Source organism: Canis lupus, chromosome 22 (assembly GCF_048164855.1).
Source record: "Canis lupus baileyi chromosome 22, mCanLup2.hap1, whole genome shotgun sequence".
Classification (NCBI taxonomy): domain Eukaryota; kingdom Metazoa; phylum Chordata; class Mammalia; order Carnivora; family Canidae; genus Canis; species Canis lupus.
In genome coordinates this window covers 49,163,551-49,182,129 of record NC_132859.1, presented here as the reverse complement: position 1 = coordinate 49,182,129, position 18,579 = coordinate 49,163,551, and the positions used below count along the sequence as shown (strand labels likewise).

At 44.0% G+C, this 18,579-nt stretch overlaps 1 protein-coding gene across 4 annotated transcripts in view; it reads left to right on the top strand.

The window, feature by feature from the left end:
• The first annotated feature begins 5,755 nt into the window (after nt 1-5,755).
• UBP1 (upstream binding protein 1) overlaps nt 5,756-18,579 on the top strand; it is a 52,649-nt gene continuing 39,825 nt past the window's right edge. For 2 of the 4 annotated variants that reach the window (XM_072793503.1, XM_072793502.1), the window contains exon 1: nt 5,760-5,988. In XM_072793503.1, the coding sequence (XP_072649604.1) occupies nt 5,876-5,988 (113 nt within the window). In that variant the 5' untranslated portion in view covers nt 5,760-5,875. Of the gene's footprint in view, nt 5,989-7,072; nt 7,238-18,579 lie in introns of those variants that run through there. The other 2 variants (XM_072793505.1, XM_072793504.1) reach the window with 2 other exon arrangements.

Below are 18,579 nucleotides of genomic sequence, written 5' to 3'. Positions count from 1 at the left end.
CTCTACCTGTGTCTCTGCCTCTGTCTGTCTCTCATGAATAAATAAATAAACTCTTTAAAAAAAAAAAAGAATCTGAAAGGATACATATTTTGAAATAGTTAAGCAGCCAAGAGCCATCACGCAGAAAGTGTGCTACTTCTTAGCATTTGAAAATTTTATCATTTATCACTGATTTTTCTTTTTTTTTCTTTTTTTTAAAGATTTTATTTATTTATTCATGAGAGAGAGAGAGGCAGAGACACAAGCAGGCTCCATGCAGGGAGCGTGACGTGGGACTTGAACCCGGGTCTCCAGGATCATGACCTGGGCCAAAGGCGGCGCTAAACTGCTGAGCCACCCGGGCTCCCCTATCACTGATTTTTCTTAAGGAAAAACTAATTGCTGTGCAGAAGTCCAAGCAGGTAGGTCTTTTCATTCCCAGCAGTCAAATGTGAACACTTCTAAAAGACTTGATTTGCTCCATCAAGAGCTTGTTCTTCCTGTTTCCCAGCTGTATCTTCCTGTTCATTAGCTGTTACTAAGTATTGAGTGGATAAAACCTGTGTAAGGAGAGCAGTTGTTCCTTAGGCTGATCCCCAGGGTCACATTTAATTGGGAGAAAATGGTAGGTATGGGATCATTGACCATGGCTATAGCAGCCTTTCTGTTGAGAGCTGATCAGCTGCTTTCACAATTTTGCAAAACAGCAAGAACTGTGTTCTTCAGATGCTGCTAATCTTTGCCCATTACTGGCAATATAAAATTCGAGTGACCAGGTTTTAGATTGTGTTGCAGGAGGCAGCTCTTAGTTGCTCTCTTCAATGAAAGTTTCTCTGTGCATGTATCTCAAACGCATGTATTCCAACTTGCATATTCTTTGGAGTATGAATGCCATTTTCAATTTTCACCATACTTTGATTTATTTGCAGGAACTTTTTTTTTTTAAGACTTATTTATTTATTTGAGAGACAGAGAACATGAGCAGAGGGAGAGGGAGAAGCAGACTCCCTACAGACCTGGGAGCCAGACTTGGGGCTCCATCCCAGGACTGTGGGATTATGACCTGAACTGAAGGCAGATACTTAACTGACTGAGCCACCCAGGTAAGCCAGGAACTTTAAATGTGTTAGGGAAACACAGCTTTTTTCATGATCTAAGTCCTAAATGGTTTTTTTTCCCTGTTCTTTTGATTTTGCTTATGGTGGTTTACTATAGAGAAATATTTTTGTTTACTATGTTTCTTTACTATTAAGAAATATGTTGTCAAGTGCGTCAATCTCTTAAAATTTCTGGATTTTGTATCATAGTTACAAATGCCTTTTCCTGAGTTTCTAAAGTTATTCTCCCACGTTTTCTTTTTCTTTTTCTCATGTTTTCTTCTAGTGTTTTATAATTTTTTTTTTATTTATGATAGTCACAGAGAGAGAGAGAGAGAGAGAGAGAGAGAGAGAGAGGCAGAGACATGGGCAGAGGGAGAAGCAGGCTCCATGAACCCGGAGCCCGACGTGGGATTCGATCCCGGGTCTCCAGGATCGCGCCCTGGGCCAAAGGCAGGCGCTAAACCGCTGCGCGACCCAGAGATCCCATAATTTTGTTTTTGAACATTTTTAAAGAAAAAGAAATTTGAGCCATTTGGAATTTATTCTGGTATAAGCTTTTTCAGGTCCTTAAAGTTGATCCCCAAACCAGTTATTGAATAGTCCATTTTCTTTTTTTTTTTAATAAAGATTTTATTTATTTATTCATGAGAGAGAGAGAGAGAGAGGCAGAGACACAGGCAGAGGGAGAAGCAGGCTCCATGCACCGGGAGCCCGACGTGGGATTCGATTCTGGGTCTCCAGGATCGCACCCTGGGCCAAAGGCAGGCGGCAAACCGCTGCGCCACCCAGGGATCCCTGAATAGTCCATTTTCTTTCACTGATTTGAGACTCAAATTTACTCAATGACACAATTATTTATTGCATAATAAATTTCCATATGCATATTGATCCGTTCCTGGATTTTTCATTCTCTTCCTTTGTTCATTCATTCATCAATGCATACTGGTTTTAAATATTTAGGTTTTATAATGTTTTAATAACTAAACTTAAAAAACTTTTGACTATTTTTGCTCATTTACTTTTCCATGTTAGTCTTAGAATCATTTTGTCCAATTAAAAAAATTCTGTTAGTATTTTTATTGGAATCACATTAAATTTACTACTTAGGTTAAGCGGAACAACCATTATAATACTCGATGTAGTATTTATGTTCAGTGTTTTTTTTATGTTCATTTTGAGAATTTAAAAATTTTACTTATATAGTTCTTGACACTTCCTATTAGTTTTGAGGCATTTTTATCTTCTTAAATCCTGTTACAAATTGATCCTTTGCTTTCATTATATTCTCAAACCTTTTATAAAACTATTGATCTATGAATATTCATGCTCTATGTCACTGTTATTAAATTTTTACTTGTTTTCCATGAGATCTTCATTTATATGAACATATAATCTATAAGTAGTGACAACTTTCACCTCCTTTTCCCACTTTTATATCTCTAGTTTCTTTTTCTGACTTGTGTTTAGTGCCTTCAAAACCTATTAAGTATAATAATGAATATTACTGTTGTGAATAAAAATCTGTCAAGTTCTTTGATATTCATCCTTCAAAAGATAAGAGACAAATTATCTTCTTGAATGGAGGCTAGCTGGAGTGACTTGCTTCTGTGGAATAGCAATAAAGAGGAAAGGATAATGTATGACTTTGGAGAACAGGTCATAAAAGGTGGTGTAGCTTCCTTTCTCTATCTTGGTTTATTTACTGTGAGGAGAGAGGTGCCAGATTCATGTTTTGAGGACATGCAGGCATTGAGGCTTCTGCCAACAGTCGTCCAAGTGAGCTAGAAAATAGATCCTCCTGCCGCGGTTAAGCCCTCAGATAACTGCAGCTCCAGCTGATATCTTGACTGTAACCTTACGAGAAATTGGAGCCAGAACAACGCAGCCAAGCTGCCCCCCAGATAGGTGTTAGTAACGTTTTTTGTTCATTGGAGCAGATTATAAGATATATTCTTTAAATTTTTATTTATTTATGATAGTCACACAGAGAGAGAGAGAGAGAGAGAGAGAGAGGCGCAGAGACATAGGCCGAGGGAGAAGCAGGCTCCATGCACCGGGAGCCCGACGTGGGACTCGATCCCGGGTCTCCAGGATCGCACCCTGAGTCAAAGGCAGGCGCCAAACCACTGCACCACCCAGGGATCCCTAGAGCAGATTATAAATTGATTCACAGAAAACCCATGAAGCTTAGAAGTGAATTGTATCAGTTTGGCCTGAAAAGGACAACTCGAATACCCCCTGAAGAGAGTACTTCAGACCCCTGCACAACAATGGTTGGGAAACGGCTCAGATAACTACTGAGTTGTAAATATAGGCTAGTTTTTAAGGCACTGGAAGGATAACCCAGAGGGCAGAATCAAGAGTCCAGTGGATGGAGACAAGAACCACTGGGTATTGCCAGAAAGTACGATGAAGTTCTAAGCAAGGAACTGTCAACATTTACCGAATTGGATTTCAGAATGTCAATGCTCTAGTGACTGCTGTGTGCCTTCTGTTCCCCTTTGAAGAAAAATGTCTACAGAGTAAGTTTCCTGTGCCTCTCCCATGATGGCGTGTGAAGTATGAGGTAGTGGTTGGGGTAGGTCACTTGTCTTTTTAACTCACAGATCTTCATACAGAGGGGCCACTTAATGCACACCCAAGGACCATCCAAAGAGCCTCATCTGTTCCAGGACCTCACAAAATCCTGAACCTCGATGTTGTAACGGGATGAGAACTTTGCAGGGGGCTGGGGAGGAGGTGAGTGTCTACTGCATGTGGAAAAGGGTATACAACCTTTGTGGCCAGAGGATGGATTTCGGTTGTTTTAAAACCTGGCCCCCCAAATTATTTAGCTCTCTTCCCATCAGTATGATTCTATGGCGGCTACACTAATACAGTACAGAATAAAGAGTGTATCAGTTTCCGCTCCCAGGCCTTCAGTGTTAAGAGAAAAAATATTCAGTTGTTAAAAATGGTTAAGGCAGACTTTACTCAGGACCGTCCCAATAGGTATTAAGGACCACACCGACAGAGTTTTGCAGTGGAGATTAGGCTCAACTCCAGATACAGCCTGGCTAAGTGAGGGTTTGGGGCCAGGAGCAGGTTGGGGGGAGCGGATATAAAGTTGCTATGAAGGCATTACCAGGAGGGAAGGCCGGGTGGTTCTGGCAGGAACGACCTAACAGGACTCTCTAAAGGCCCCCAGGGTGATCAGACGTCACCGGGGGGCGGCGGGGGCCAGGGGGCCTGAGATAAGGACGGACAGGGTTCTTGCTAGGGCGGCTTTACAATCCCGGGCACAGACGGGCCTAGGGGGTGTGGTCAAGCAAAGAATCTTTGCCATTAAGACACTGACGATTTCCACTTCCCGTCGTGTGAGGCGCTGGCTTTAGAGGCAGCGGCCACGCCGAGCGGACGTCAGGGGCACGCAGAGGCCAGTGCGCTGCAGCGGCCCCACCCCGCCGAGGCCCCAGCCCCGCCACGTGAGCGGGGAAGCCCGAAGGATGACGTTAGCCCAGCCCTGCCACTCCGCCCACAGGGGGGGACCCGGAACGAGGGTCACCCGGCTAAGCCCAGCGAACCTCCAGAACCACGAGCGACAACAATAACCCGAATGCGAGCTACTACTGCGACGGACGCACGAGGTCAACTCGGGCTTGCCATCGTGTTCACTGCAATCTGCAACTGGGAGACTTCCGGAGCCCTCTTTAGGAGCGCTGATTGGCTGACATGCACGTCAATCAGGGCTTTCTACCCAATAGGCTTTCCAGTCCCCAGGCACCTATCCCGCCCCAACCCCGCTCTCTCCGAAGTAGTCTGGGCAGAATCCAGAGACTGCCCGGAAAGACCACAGAGCAGCCAGGGACCTCCCGGAGAGGTGTAGGGGGCTTCCTCCGGCGCGGGCCAATGAACTCTTTCTTCCGGCAGCCAATTCCGTTATCGAGACCGCCCAAGAGGAAGGACGTTTCGATTGGCTGTTCGGTACAGAGGCACAGAGACTCGCGGGAGCCTCGACCAAGCCCTCGCCATTGTTGTCCAGTTGGGCTGTCAATCAGTCCGCCTCTCTGGGTGGGCGGAACTGGACGGCCCGCGGGCCCCGCCTCTTCCGGGGCTGGCCTGCGGAGCTGGCGGGGGGGCGGGGGCTGCGGGAGCCGCGGGGGCGGGGCGCGCTGCTCGGCGGGGACGCTCGGGGGTGCAGCGCCAGGCGTGCTCCCAAAGCGGAGCCGGGCGGGGCGGGGCGGGGCGAGGGCCGACCGCGCGGGTGGGGGCGGGGCCGGGGCGGGGCCGGAGGAGGCGGAAGCGGGAGAGAGCTCGGGCCGCAGCCATATAGGAGCCAGCGTCCCGGCCGGCGGAGCGGCGGCGGCGGGGTTGGCCGGGGCGGCGGGGCGGGCGGGCCGGGGGCCGGGGTCGAGACCAGGGGTCGGGTGACGGGCGGGCCGAGCTCCCGCCCCATCGCAGAGCCGGGGAGGATGCGGCCGGGGGCTCCGGGGCGGGGCGGGCGGCAGCGGCTGCAGCGCTAGCGGCGCAGGGGGTGGGCGGCGGCGGCGGCGGCATGAGGCGCGGGGCCGGCGCCCGCGGGAGGGAGGCGCTGCCGGCGGCCCGGCCGCTCCCGCTGCAGCTGCTCGCCGGGCTCGCCGTGCCCTGCGTGCGGGGCCCCGGTCGCTCTGGTCCCGGCCGCCGCCCGGGCCGCCCGTGGTGACCATCCGCCGCGCCGCCCGACGCTTCACCCGCGCCCTCCCCCAGGGCGCGCCCGCGGAGCTTCGGCCCCATCGCCTGCTCGCGGAGGCCGCGCCGGGCGGCGGCGAGGCCGGAAGATGGCCTGGGTCCTCAAGATGGACGAGGTGATCGAGTCCGGGCTGGTGCACGACTTCGACGCCAGCCTCTCGGGCATCGGGCAGGAGCTGGGCGCCGGCGCCTACAGCATGAGGTACTCGGCCTCGGTGGGAAAGGCCTGCACGACTTCCCGCCGCGGGGTCCGGGCCGCGTGGCCTCTGCCCAGCCGGGTGGCGGGCGTGCGAGGGCGGCCCCGGGACCTGCACCTCAGGGCTTGTGCCGGCGGTGGAGCGGGCCGGCTGCCGGGGGAAGGGGCTTCCTTTCCTTGCAGGCGGTCGGCTGGCTGCTCGGAGCTGGAGTGCGGGGCGCGGCGCCGTGGAGCTGGTGCTGGGCAAGCACTCGCCAAGGTTTCGGTTATCAGTTCCTATTCTCTTCTACGTTGTAGTCTTTGCTGGTGGCAGATTTTCATCACTTGCTGTTACAGTAGTGATTCTTTCATAAGTGAAAGTAGACGCAGGGGAATAAACGCACCTTAGAGATTGATGTTTTTGGATTGTTTCAAAGTAAAGGTTTTCATTTTGGGGACCATCCTCCTGGGCCATTTCGTTTTCCTTTTGGAAAAGGGCTTTAAGATGCAGCGATTGCACAACAAACACTAGTTTGTTTGGTCCCGGCTGCCTGTACCAGCAGCCATTCATTTTGTTTAATTTTGAAGGTTGAAACAGATCGGAGCTTAGTCTCTGGCCTTTATCCTAGAGAATGCCGTGTTGTGTTTTGTGTGCTTAACTTCTATCAGTTCGGTGGTTCTTTGTTTTTATTTTTAGCAGCGTTATTGAAATACAGCTAATGCACTATAAGTTCATCTTTATTAAAGTGTACAGTTCCATGGTTTGGCAGCTTTCTGTTGAGATTTTTCTGACTGTTCTTTAAATGATGCCTGATGTCTTTGAAGTGCTGTCCGGTCTCCCAGTAGCTTACATACATTTCACTGCAGCTCTGAGGGAGGCTGGAGCATACCTGTCCTGAAGAGAACTTCAGGGTCAGGGCAGGCCTGGGTAGTGGGGGCTGCACCCGGCAGACTCAGCTTGTATAGCTTGCAGGGAAAGCCAGGGGCAATCAAGAACTCAAAGAAAGGACGAGGTGTTTCTTAGAGTGTGGAAGTGTGTGGAGGTCACCAGACTCTGGCCCTGATAAGGTATGCGCTCCTCTCCCTGAACTTGGCACTTGATCTCCGCAGTTGTGCAGCTTGAGGGCTTCGGACGAGCTGTCTTATTTTCTAGAACAACTGTCTCAGTTGAAGAAGTTGATCTATTGAACGTCATAGGGTCACCCCACATAGCACTAGAAACCGTGATTCCCTAGGTAAAACAGGCCTGAAGTGCTGTGCTGCTCCTTGAGACCAGGTAAGGCGCACGAAGGGAATTGAGTATTTTCAACTCAAAGGTTGCTTCGCACTTCTCAGTTATGGTAAAATGAAAGTTTGCTGCCAAGAACTTCGCTTATTACGGTTATTTTGAGCTTTTACTTTTCCTAGAGTTTTATTTAAGTGACTCAGCCAGCTAATGAACTTTTGTCTTTGGTTTATTCTGTGAAAAGAAAAGAAAATCATGATTTTAACCTTTCTCTGACCTTGTTCTTAAAATAATGTTTGACATCTTAATGATTATGGGTCTTTTACAACACTTGTCATGGGGAAACTTTCCATTGAATGTTTCGGGTTATTGCTTACATGGTGTGTCATTTAATCTAAAATTTCAGGTATTTTTGAAGGCAATTAGCAGTTTATAAGGAGTTTTTGTTTGTTTTTTAAATATTGAATTGGATCCTCAAAACTGAGGAGCTGATGAGAGTACTTGCCTCTTGCAAAATCAGGGCCCTTATGTGAAATTCAAACTTGGGCAGTACCAAATTGGACTTGACATGGACTAAGTCTGAAGAATGCTTTAGGCTGTTGCCGGCCTCCTTGGATTGAACTGCCCCGGCCTGGGCATGGAGCCCTGAGAAGGCTGGATCCTAGGAGTGCCTAATATCTATTTTCTGCATGGGCAGGCAGTAGTGGCTTTTCATCTGGTATCAAATGGGAAGTAAGGCTATTGATGCTTATCTTTCTCTTTGATTTGTTCTCTCTTAAGTTCAAGAAGTAAACTGAGGTGCTAAATTTGAAATTATTGGAAAAGTGACTTAAATGAAAAGGTGCCTACAAAGTAAACTTTTTTTTTTTTTTTTGAGTCCAAAGTGAAATATGCTTACTATATTTGCTCCCTGGATGGCTTAAACCATCTATTTTTAAGGACTTCTAAAGAAATCATTTCCTCAGATTTGGGGGAAGATGGCTTGTAAGAAAGATGGTTTCTTTCTTAATTTAAAAAACTGCATTAGGGCACCTGGCTGCCTCTGTCGCTAGAGCATGCAGCTCTTGATCTCAGGGTCGTGAGTTTAAGCCCCGTGTTAGGCACAGAGCCTACCTTAGAAAAAAATCTATTTGCATTAAACAATGCTGGCTGATGGTATTGGGGTATGTGGTGGCAAATTTCTGATATTATCGTTGCTTCCTCGCGTCCTCTTTGTGCTCTTGGCTTTTTCATTTTCTCTGTCTCTGTCTCTGTCTTTCTCTCCTCCCCACCCCTTTTCGTCCCTCCCCTCTTCTGTGTGTATTGCTGTATCACATTTGTTTTTTTTTTTTTTTTTTTAATTTTTTTTAATTTATTTTTTTTTATTTTATTTTTTTTAATTTATTTTTTATTGGTGTTCAATTTACTAACATACAGAATAACCCCCAGTGCCCGTCACCCATTCACTCCCACCCCCCGCCCTCCTCCCCTTCTACCACCCCTAGTTCGTTTCCCAGAGTTAGCAGTCTTTACGTTCTGTCTCCCTTTCTGATATTTCCCACACATTTCTTCTCCCTTCCCTTATATTCCCTTTCACTATTATTTTGTATCACATTTGTATGTGAGATATGAGCTGCTGCAGATTCTGTTTGAAATGAGGCAGGTCGGGCAGCGCAGGTGGCGCAGCGGTTTATCGCCGCCTTCGGCCCGGGGTGTGATCCTGGAGACTCGCGATCAAGTCCCACGTTCCACGTCGGGCTTCCTGCATGGAGCCTGCTTCTCCCTCTGCCTGTGTCTCTGCCTCTCTCTCTCTCTCTCTCTCTCTTTCTCTGTGTGTGACTATCATAAATAAATAAAAATTAAAAAAAAATAAAACTCTTAAGAGGGTCTTTTGGGCCCTTGTTAATTTTTTTCCCATCTTACTATTCACATGAAATGTATAATCTGTAGCAATTTAATTTTAAAGACTTAGGAAATAATGTGACCACTTTAGATTACACATAAAATTTTTGTTACCTGGGGATCCCTGGGTGGCGCAGCGGTTTGGCGCCTGCCTTTGGCCCAGGGCGCGATCCGGGATCGAATCCCACATCGGGCTCCCGGTGCATGGAGCCTGCTTCTCCCTCTGCCTATGTCTCTGCCTCTCTCTCTCTCTCTCTCTCTCTCTGTGACTATCATAAATAAATAAAAATTTTAAAAAAATTGTTTTTGTTACCTTACAGAGGGCATTGGTCTTGTTGTCAAGTAGACTGGGGAGACCTTGGGTCGTGAGGCTCTTGACCCAGCTTGTCCAAAAGATGTCACTGGAGGCTCTTGATCTCATCAGGAGAAAGACTTCAAGGACAGACACAACACAGCAGTACAAGTAGGAAAGTTTGTTGAAGCAGAAGTATGCTCTCAAGATTGGGAATGCTGGCAGGCTCCAGGGAGAGTGGCACCCACTAGATCTGGGTTTCTGTCCACACCCAGCATGGAGCCCAACACCGGGCTTGAACTCACAAGCCTAAGCTTAAGACCTGAGCTGAGATCAAGAGTTGGATGCTTAACCAACTGAGCCACCCAAGTGCCCCTGGGTTTCTGTCTTAACAGCTGTTAACAAGAGGTTGGAATATTTACTACTTGAGGCAGGGATTTCTTGGAAGCCAAGCCTTCTCTCCCATATTTGGTCAGGGGTTTCTTGTCCTGGCACTGGTAGGGAGGAGATTTAGAATGCTAATGTAGTATAATGAAGGAATAATGTGAACCTTGGCCTACTTTGTCAGCCATCTTGGGCCTGTCTGGTTTGATCCGGTTTCTTGTGGTTTTTATTTTGGAGTGCTGCCAGGACAAACCTCTGACTTCCTCTTGGTTGGCTGAGACTTCCTCTGTGCTGGCCTCCAGGCATCCTATTAGAACCTAACTAACTGTCACAGTTCTTTTCTGGGAAATGATAGGCTCACTTTGTTCATTTTTGAGGAAATTTCTGCCCTATACCCAGATCTGAATAATCATAGTTTGTTAGTTTTTCTTTCAAGTTAAAATGATATTCTGTGAGAGAAACTGCTCAGTCGGCCTGCAGATCAAATAAATGGTGGCGTAAAAGCTTTCCTTGAGACAACCATTGCACTTTGGTGTGCCTCAGAAATACATTACACATACCCAAGAGCCAACATATACTAAAATTAATTTTTATGCAGTGACTACCAGTGCCTTGATTTTGCTACCATTTGGTGCCACTCTCTTGGTTCATGCTAAGGCACCAGCAGTTTTAATCACCTTTGGTTGCATGCAAATGTCATCAAAATGAAAAGCAAATAATGTGTTAGTATTCTGAAAATAGGTTTGACCTCTCAAGCCTCCTGAGTCTGTTTCCTCAGGATTCCACAGATCATACTTTTGAGAATCTCTGGTTTAATGTATGCCTACAGTTTAAATACTTAAAATGTTTCCCTCTAAATTAAAGCAAACCCATTATTAGAGCTCAGAGAAGTTAAGTAGCCTGCCAGAGTGTCACTCAACAAATGCTGGAGCTAGTAGGATTTGAAACTCCAGAGCTGGGGTATGGCTTCTACTTCTTTCCATTGTGCTCTTTGGCTGCCTACCGATTAATAATTGAGAGGTCTTCTCAAGATAATAGAGCAAGATCTTTCTGGATAGGAGGAAAATCAGCCAAGAAGGCTATGTATATATTTTCTCTTTATCTTGTATCATTTTTTTTTTCCTCCAGGACTTTGCTGAACTTCATAGTTCTAATAATTTGTAGGATCTTAGACTTTCTAGTTATACAACTTTTTAAAATAATGGTAGATTTGTTTCTTCCTGATGACCTTTACATTTCATTTTCTTGCCTTAGTATGTCAGCTAGGGCTTCACAGCAGTGTTATTTAGAACCACTAAACACTTGAGTTTTTAGTCTTACTGACTTTAGAGAATGTTCCCAGAGTTTCGTAAATAGGTTACCTTTGTTCCTAAATGAGACTGGTCCTCAATTTTCTTTTCTTGCAAACCTATTACTTACTTTTTTAAACGTCAAGGCTGTATCAGTTTCAAGTGAGTTGAATACTTTCTCTTTCTATGGGCTGAAAGCTTTATTTATGTATTTATGTACGTATGTATGTAGGCTCTGTGCCCAACATGGGGCTTGAACTCCTAACTCTGCATTCAAGAGTTGTGTGCTCTACAGTCAGGTTCCCCTAAGTGTTTTTTAATGAGATGAGACTTACCTATTTGTCCAAATTTTGTAAAGCTCACTTGGAATCTAGCCTGGATTTGGCGACTTTTTTTTTGCACAAGTAGATATTTGCCCCTGTAATTGATTTAATGGACATAGGAATATTCTGAATTTATGATTGTTAGTTGGTTGTGGTAATTTTAATTTTCATAAAAAATTGCTCTAAGTTTTTAGATATTTTTTTAAAAAGATCTCTACAGTATTTGTGATTATTCCCTTCTTTTGTATGACTTGTGTCTTTTCTTTCTTTTGTGACCTCTTTGAGAGGTCATTTTCAATGCTTTACAAGAAGCCAAATGTTGGCTTTTTCTTTTCTGTTGTGTTTTCTCTTTTACTTTTGTGGTTATTTTCTTCGTTTTCTTTGCTTGCTCTTGTTATTTTCCAACTTCGTTGGTTGATGCTTTTTCCTCCTTAATTTTTAGTGTTTTCTAATAGATGCATTTAAAGGCTATATATTTGTCTAAGTCTTGTAGGATTTGAAGGCAACACCTTTTTCTTTGTTCAGTTCTGTTGTTTTCTTTTTTCTTTTATTTGTTGTTGTAGTTCCTCCTATGTCCTGGATGCTAGCCTTTGGTTATATACAGAAGTCATAAACACCTCACCTCCATGACTTGCCTTTCTGTTCTCTCAGGTGGCTTTTGAATGTTCTTGAGTTTGATGTGGTCAAATAGAATAATCTTTTCACTTATACCCTTTCCTTCCTGTGAGGATATAAGATATTCTTACAATCTTTTCTGAAGATTAGTTACTTTAATCTCATATCTAAGTTAACAATCTATCTGGAATAGTTTTTTTCTTTTGTTTTTGGTATGGTATGAAGTAGGAGGCCAGTTGCACTTTTCCCTGCTTGACAAGACTTTTTACTCGAACCTCTTCACAATGCCATTCTGTTCTAAATCAATTGTCCAGAAATGTGGTGTTGTGTTTCCAGATTCTGTATTCTGTCCTTGTGTTCCTGGGGAATGCTCAACTAGATCATGCTTTGTCATTATATTCTTGGATTTGGTTTGTTAATACTTAATTTGGGATTTTTACCTCTATGTTTGTGGTTTAAACAAACTTTTCATTTTCTTTTTTAGTTCTGTTCATAGCTAGTTTTGACTTCAAAATTACAGTAGGCTCATAAAATGAATTAGAAAGTATTTCTTCTCTTTCTTTTCTGTTGAAGACTTTCTGCAAAACTGCCTTTGAAAGTTTGATAGAACTTGCCTGTAAAACCATTCTAGGGTAGGAATTTTCTTTGGGGGAAAATTTTTAACCACAATATCAGTCTTTGTAAGATTATTTTAAAATGATTTTTGTGTCTTGAAGGTGTGTTTTTTTTTTTTTTTTTTTTTTAAGTTTTAACTTTTTAAAAATTATCTCTACACCTAGCTCAGGGCTCGAAGAATATACAACCCCAAGATCAAGCGTCACATGCTCCACCAACTGAGCTAGCCAGGGTGCCCGTGTGTCTTGAAAGTTTTGATAAGTTATCTTTCCAGGAAATTGTTCATCTATCCATATATTCAAACGTATTTGCATGAAGTTGCTAGTGATATTCTCATCTTTATAGGTTTTTTTTTTTTTTTTTTTTTTTTTTTTTTTTAGGTTTTACTTATTTGAGAGAGTGGAGAGAAAGAATGGGAATGTGGGGATAGGGGCAGAGGGAGAGGGAGAATCAGACTCCCCACTGAGCAGGGAGCCTCATTTGGGGCTCTGTCCCAGGACCCAGGGATCATGATCTGAGCGGAAGGCAGATGCTTAACCAACTGAGCCACCCAGGTGCCCTGCACCTTCTCAGTTCTTCGCCATCTCCCCTTTCTTACCAATTCCTAACCCGCTTTCACCTTGCCCTCTGGAATCCTCAGTCTGCATTACATAGATTGAATTGTGTCCCCCAAAAAGAATATATTGGAAGTCCTAACCTTCAGCACCTCAGAATGTGACCTTATTTGGAAATAAGGTCTTTATAGAGGTTATGAGTTAAAATGATATAATGAGAATAGGCACTGATGTCTTTATAAAAAGAGGACATTCAGGCACAGGGGGAAGACTTAAGTCAAGACACATGGAGGGGAGTGGGGAGGTGGGAAGCTGGCCATGTGATTGGAGGGCTGTGTCTGCAAGCTGTGGAAGGCAGCTCACTTCACCAAAAGCTGGGAGAGAGACCCGGGGCAGAACGTGCACACAGCCCTTGAAGGGAACCAGCTCTGCCAGCACTGGTATTTCAGACTTCTGGCCTTCAGAGCTGAGAGGCAGTGCATTTTCTGTTGTTTGAAGCCACCCCGGTTGTGACAGGCTGAAGAAACTGACACAGGCAACTTTGTCTCATAATGATGTCTTCACCTTGTTCTTTTGGAAAGCTGGCAGTCCTCTCAGCATATACCTTTCCCCTGAAGCCCTGGCAAGCAGTGGTAGTTTATTTCCACAGGCCTGCCACTGCCCAGAACGGTAGGGAAGGATCCTTCTTACTTCTCACTGACACTTTCAAGCTATGCTCCCTTGCTCCTTCCTTGTAAGACCCCTCCCCCACAACTTTGAATTTCATATTACCAAATAGCCAATCAGTCGCCCGGTTATTGCAGTCATCTTAGTGATTTCTGGATCAGACCTCATTATTTTAAAAATTTTAGGTCCTGGTCCATTGTCACCATCTGACACTACTACTTGATTCTTGGTGATTTCAGAAGATATTTAAACGGGCCTTCGGTAGCCTGACATTTCTGTTCCTTGTATCTTTTTTACAGTAGTGTTATCTTCAGCTATTCAGTCCTGTGGTCATATGTTAGACCTTGACATTTCCAATCATGGAGCCACATATATAATCTCAAATTCAGAGTTAACTACCACCTTCTACCCTTTGAGCTCACTTCCACAGTCCCTTCTTTCTCCTGTCATTTGGCCCCTGTTTTGCTTTTATTTCTTTTTTAAAGATTATTTATTTATTTATTTATTTATTTATTTATTTGAGAGAGAGAGAGAATGAGCTGGGGGAGGGGCAGAGGGAAAGAAGCAGACTCCCCACTTGATTGCAGAGCCTGATTCAGGGCTCCATCTCCCCACCCTGAGATCTTGACCTGAGCTAAAATCAAGAGTCAGACACTTAACTGAGCCACCCAGGTGCTCCATCACCCTCTTGAACACATTTTTTTTTTTTTTTTTTTTTTTAATCTTCAGCCAGTTTTAATTTCCATGGTCAATAGCTGTATTGTTTCCTTGCATATATCCTGGTCTCTCTTGCCCCCTCTTGCTCTATTCCTCTCTCATCTTTTTTCTTTTAGCAAAACTGTAACCCTGATTAAATGTGACCCTTCACCTACCTTAACCCACCTAAGCAGCTGAATGTGGTCTAGAAAAGCATTGAATGGCTCTTGCCTGAAATTCACAGCCTCAGCATTCAAGTATATCCTTCAGTGGCTGTGCCCTGTTGTTCCCATAGTGGCCTCATCCACTGCTCCCCACCCCCAGTACTGGAGGACCCCAGGACTCCTCTTTGGAATTCTGGCCAGTTTCTCCCCAAGCCTGCTTTTCATTCATTGAGTCCCTTTCTTGGTACTTCCTTCCACAGACTGTACTGGCTGAGATGTTTTTCTTGATGAATTTAGGTGTGGATATCTTATATTTATCCTGTTTTGGTTATTTGGCTTCATGAACCAATGGATTGGTATGCTTTATCACTTCTGGAACTTGCTCAGCCTTTAACTCAATAAAAATATTGCCTCCACAATATTTTTCCCTCTTCTGGGGTTTCAATTCCATGTAAAATCTTCTCACTTTGTCCTTTCTCTTTTGCATTTTCCATCATTTCCCTCTCTGCTGCCTTTTGAATAACTTCTTTTTTACGTATATTCCAGTCTCCTTATTTACTCTACTCTGCATTTCTGTCTGAGCTACTATTAAAGCTAAGTTCTTAATTTTAACAATTTTATTTTCCAGTTCTAAAAGTTCTGTTTGTTTCTTCTCAGCTTTGTTGGCCCTTAAAATTTCCTCTTCCTTACAGATCTTTTTGGGCTAGTCTTTTATTTCTTTATAAAGTTAATAAGCATAATTTTATAGTATGAGTCCTAATCTAGCATCTGAATTTTTTGAGGGTATCAGTCTGTATCCAATTAGGAAAATAGAAACCGTTTAGATCTTTCAAGTGGAGAAAGATTTGATGAAGTATTTGAATGCAAAAGTGCTAGAAGGATTTGAGGGGTGAGGAGGCTTGTTACCTGGTTGCCCCTGGGCTAGCTGCTGGAGGCATGGCTGCTGCTGCCCAGAAATTTCCTGTAGCTGCAATCTGCAGTTTCCTGCTTCTGTCTTTTCCTACTCCCTTTTAATTTCCCACCAGCTCTTCCCTTGTACAATTTAGCTAGCCTCCAGCTGGCAAGAAGTCTTGTTATGTAGTTTCAGACATTGAACCCTCTGCAACAGAGGCAGAAAAGAACTGAATACCAACAGACAGATCTGGAACTGGGAGTATGCCATCTGTTGTTTTTGCTGTTGGTTCTTGCTCCCAGAGTCTTGTTTGTCTTTGTGTGCCTGGTTATTTTTGGGTACTGGCATTTCAAAATTACTTGTAATAATTTGAAGCCTTGAGAAGCTTTTCATTTGCTTGTCAGATCCCTGGGAGCTCTACCTGTCGGGGATATGGTATTACAAAAACAACTGAATACTAGAACTTTCTTCAGGTTCAGCCCAGCAGAAATGATGATCTTAAATTACCTAGACACCTGGTTTTTCATTTTAGCAATAATTGATTATTAGTGCTGCAGTTGGTTTATTGGTTCAGCAGGCATTTGAGACCCTTTGTGATAAATGCTGGGGTAAGTCAGTGAAGTGAAATAAATTTGGGGCATTGGTTATATATTTCTGGGGTGATACAAACTTAAGTCCTGTGTGCTGTGGGGAGGTTATGAGCTTTGTGGGTAGATAGAGCAGCACAAGGGAATTGGGAACATGGATGAGAGGACTGCATTTGTCATGCTGTCTCTGAGAAGGTGACATTTAAATGAAGTGAACAAGATGGACGTCAGAAGAATAGAGTTAAAAACCCAGTGCCAGGGCAGATGCCTTGAAAAATGCAGGATGGGAGGCTGATGTGGGGGACAAGGGCAGTGAGGGCAAGTAGTGGGAAGAACAACAGAGTGAGTGGGGCCTGGAAGGGATCCTAAGAGAAGGTGAGCGGAGGGGGAGTTCAGAGGAATGAACTGATCTGGCTTCTGTTTGAGGAGGGTCACTGACTGCTGTGTTGATTGGAATGTATTTTCTCGTGAAGTACAAAAGTAATTGGAATTTCAATAGCAATGATCTTTTTTTTTTTTTTTTTTAAGATCTTATTTTTAAGTAATCTCTACACCTGACTTGGGGCTCAGACTTAACAACCCAGAGATCAAGAGTTGCATGCTCTACTGACAGAGCCAGTCAGACACCTCTTTTTCTTGTCCTTTAAATGCTTACATATATATGACATAAGAATATATATGTTTTCATCTACTGTGAAACCATTTTGACTGTTTTTCATGAAGAGAGCTGTTCTAAGTCTTAAAGTACCATTTTATTTTATATTATTTTTAAGATTTTATTTATGTGGAGGGGAGGGAGAGAGCACAAGCAGAGGAAGAGGGAGAAGTAGACTCCTCACTCAGTGGGGAGCCTGATGAGGGGCTTGATCCCAGGACCCTGAGATCATGACCTGAGCCCAAAGGCAGATGCTTAACTAACTGAGCCACTAGGCACTGCTTAAACTACCATTTTAAAGTCACCTAAGAAAAAATAAAAAATAAAGTCACCTAAGAAGTTTCTATATCTGTCACAAGGTTTTATACATATGCCACCTAGGTGACCTCTAGGTTGTAGTGCTGAGAAGAGCTCTAGAGGAGGGTTGGGCACCGTCACTAACTGTGTGTTTATACTTGTTTGTTTTAGTAGTGTTTGAGTTTCCAAGTATAAAGAGAACTAGTGGGTCATTAATCTGAATAATCAGTCCGGTGCTTTAATAGAGTATATTCAGGGAGGAGGGAATGCAACGCATGCTTTCTCTCTCATCTCATTCATTTCAACATTTTGTTTTAAATTGATTAATTCAAATGGGCTAGCCAAATATCTTAGTTAATAATGGCTTTGTAGAAATAAAAAAGGAAAATAAGTAATTCAGACAAACCCTTGGTCTTCATGTTGATATAGTAGTTATTCATTTAGATTTATTTATTATTATTTTAAAAGATTTTATTTATTTATTAGAGCAAGAAAGAGCATAAGTAGGGGGTGGGGAGAGGGAGAAGGAGGCTCCCTCCCCGCTGGGCAGAGAGCCTGATATGGAGCTCAATCCCACACCCCAGGATCATGACCTGAGCCGAAGGCAGATGCTTAACTAACTGAGCCACCCAAGTGCCACTGGATATATATATTTATTTTTAAGGATTTTATTTATTTATTCATGAGAGACACAGAATGAGAGAGACAAACAGAGGCAGAGGGAGAAGCAGATTCCCTGCAGGGAGCCTGATGTGGGACTCGATCACAGGACCCCAGGATCTCGACACCAGCCAAAGGCAGACGCTAAACTGCTGAGCCACCCAGGCATCCCTGGATATATTTTTTTAAAGATTTATTTATTTATTTATTTATTTATTTATTTATTTATTTATTTATTTTAGAACGATCAAGTGAGCAAGCATGGGGAGGGGGCGGTGGCAGGGAGAGAAAATGTGGAGCAGACTCCCCGCTGACATAAGGTTCAGTCTCTGCTGAGATGACCTGAGCCAAAATCAAGAGTCAGTTGCTTAATCACCTGAGCCACCTAGGCACCCCTCATTTGGATACTTTGTTATTATTTTACTTTTTTTTAATTTTTTTTTATTTTACTTTTTATTGAGGAATGAACATAGAAACATTATCAGGACACAGATGTAAGGCCAGTGATTTATCTCAAAAACAAATATCGAGGGCAGCCCCGGTGGTTCAGTGGTTTAGCGCCACCTTCAGCCCAGGGCCTGATCCTGGGGACCCGGGATCGAGTCCCGTGTCAGGCTCCCTGCATGGAACCTGCTTCTCCCTCTGCCTGTGTCTCTGCCTCTCTCTCTGTCTTTCATGAATAAAATCTTAAAATAAAAAAACATACCCATAAACTCATACATGGGAAAGTAAAAAGGTATAGCTGCTTTTGGAAAGCCATTTGGCAATTCCTCAAAAAGTTAAATAGAGTAACCATATAACCTAGCAGTTCTACTCCTAGGTT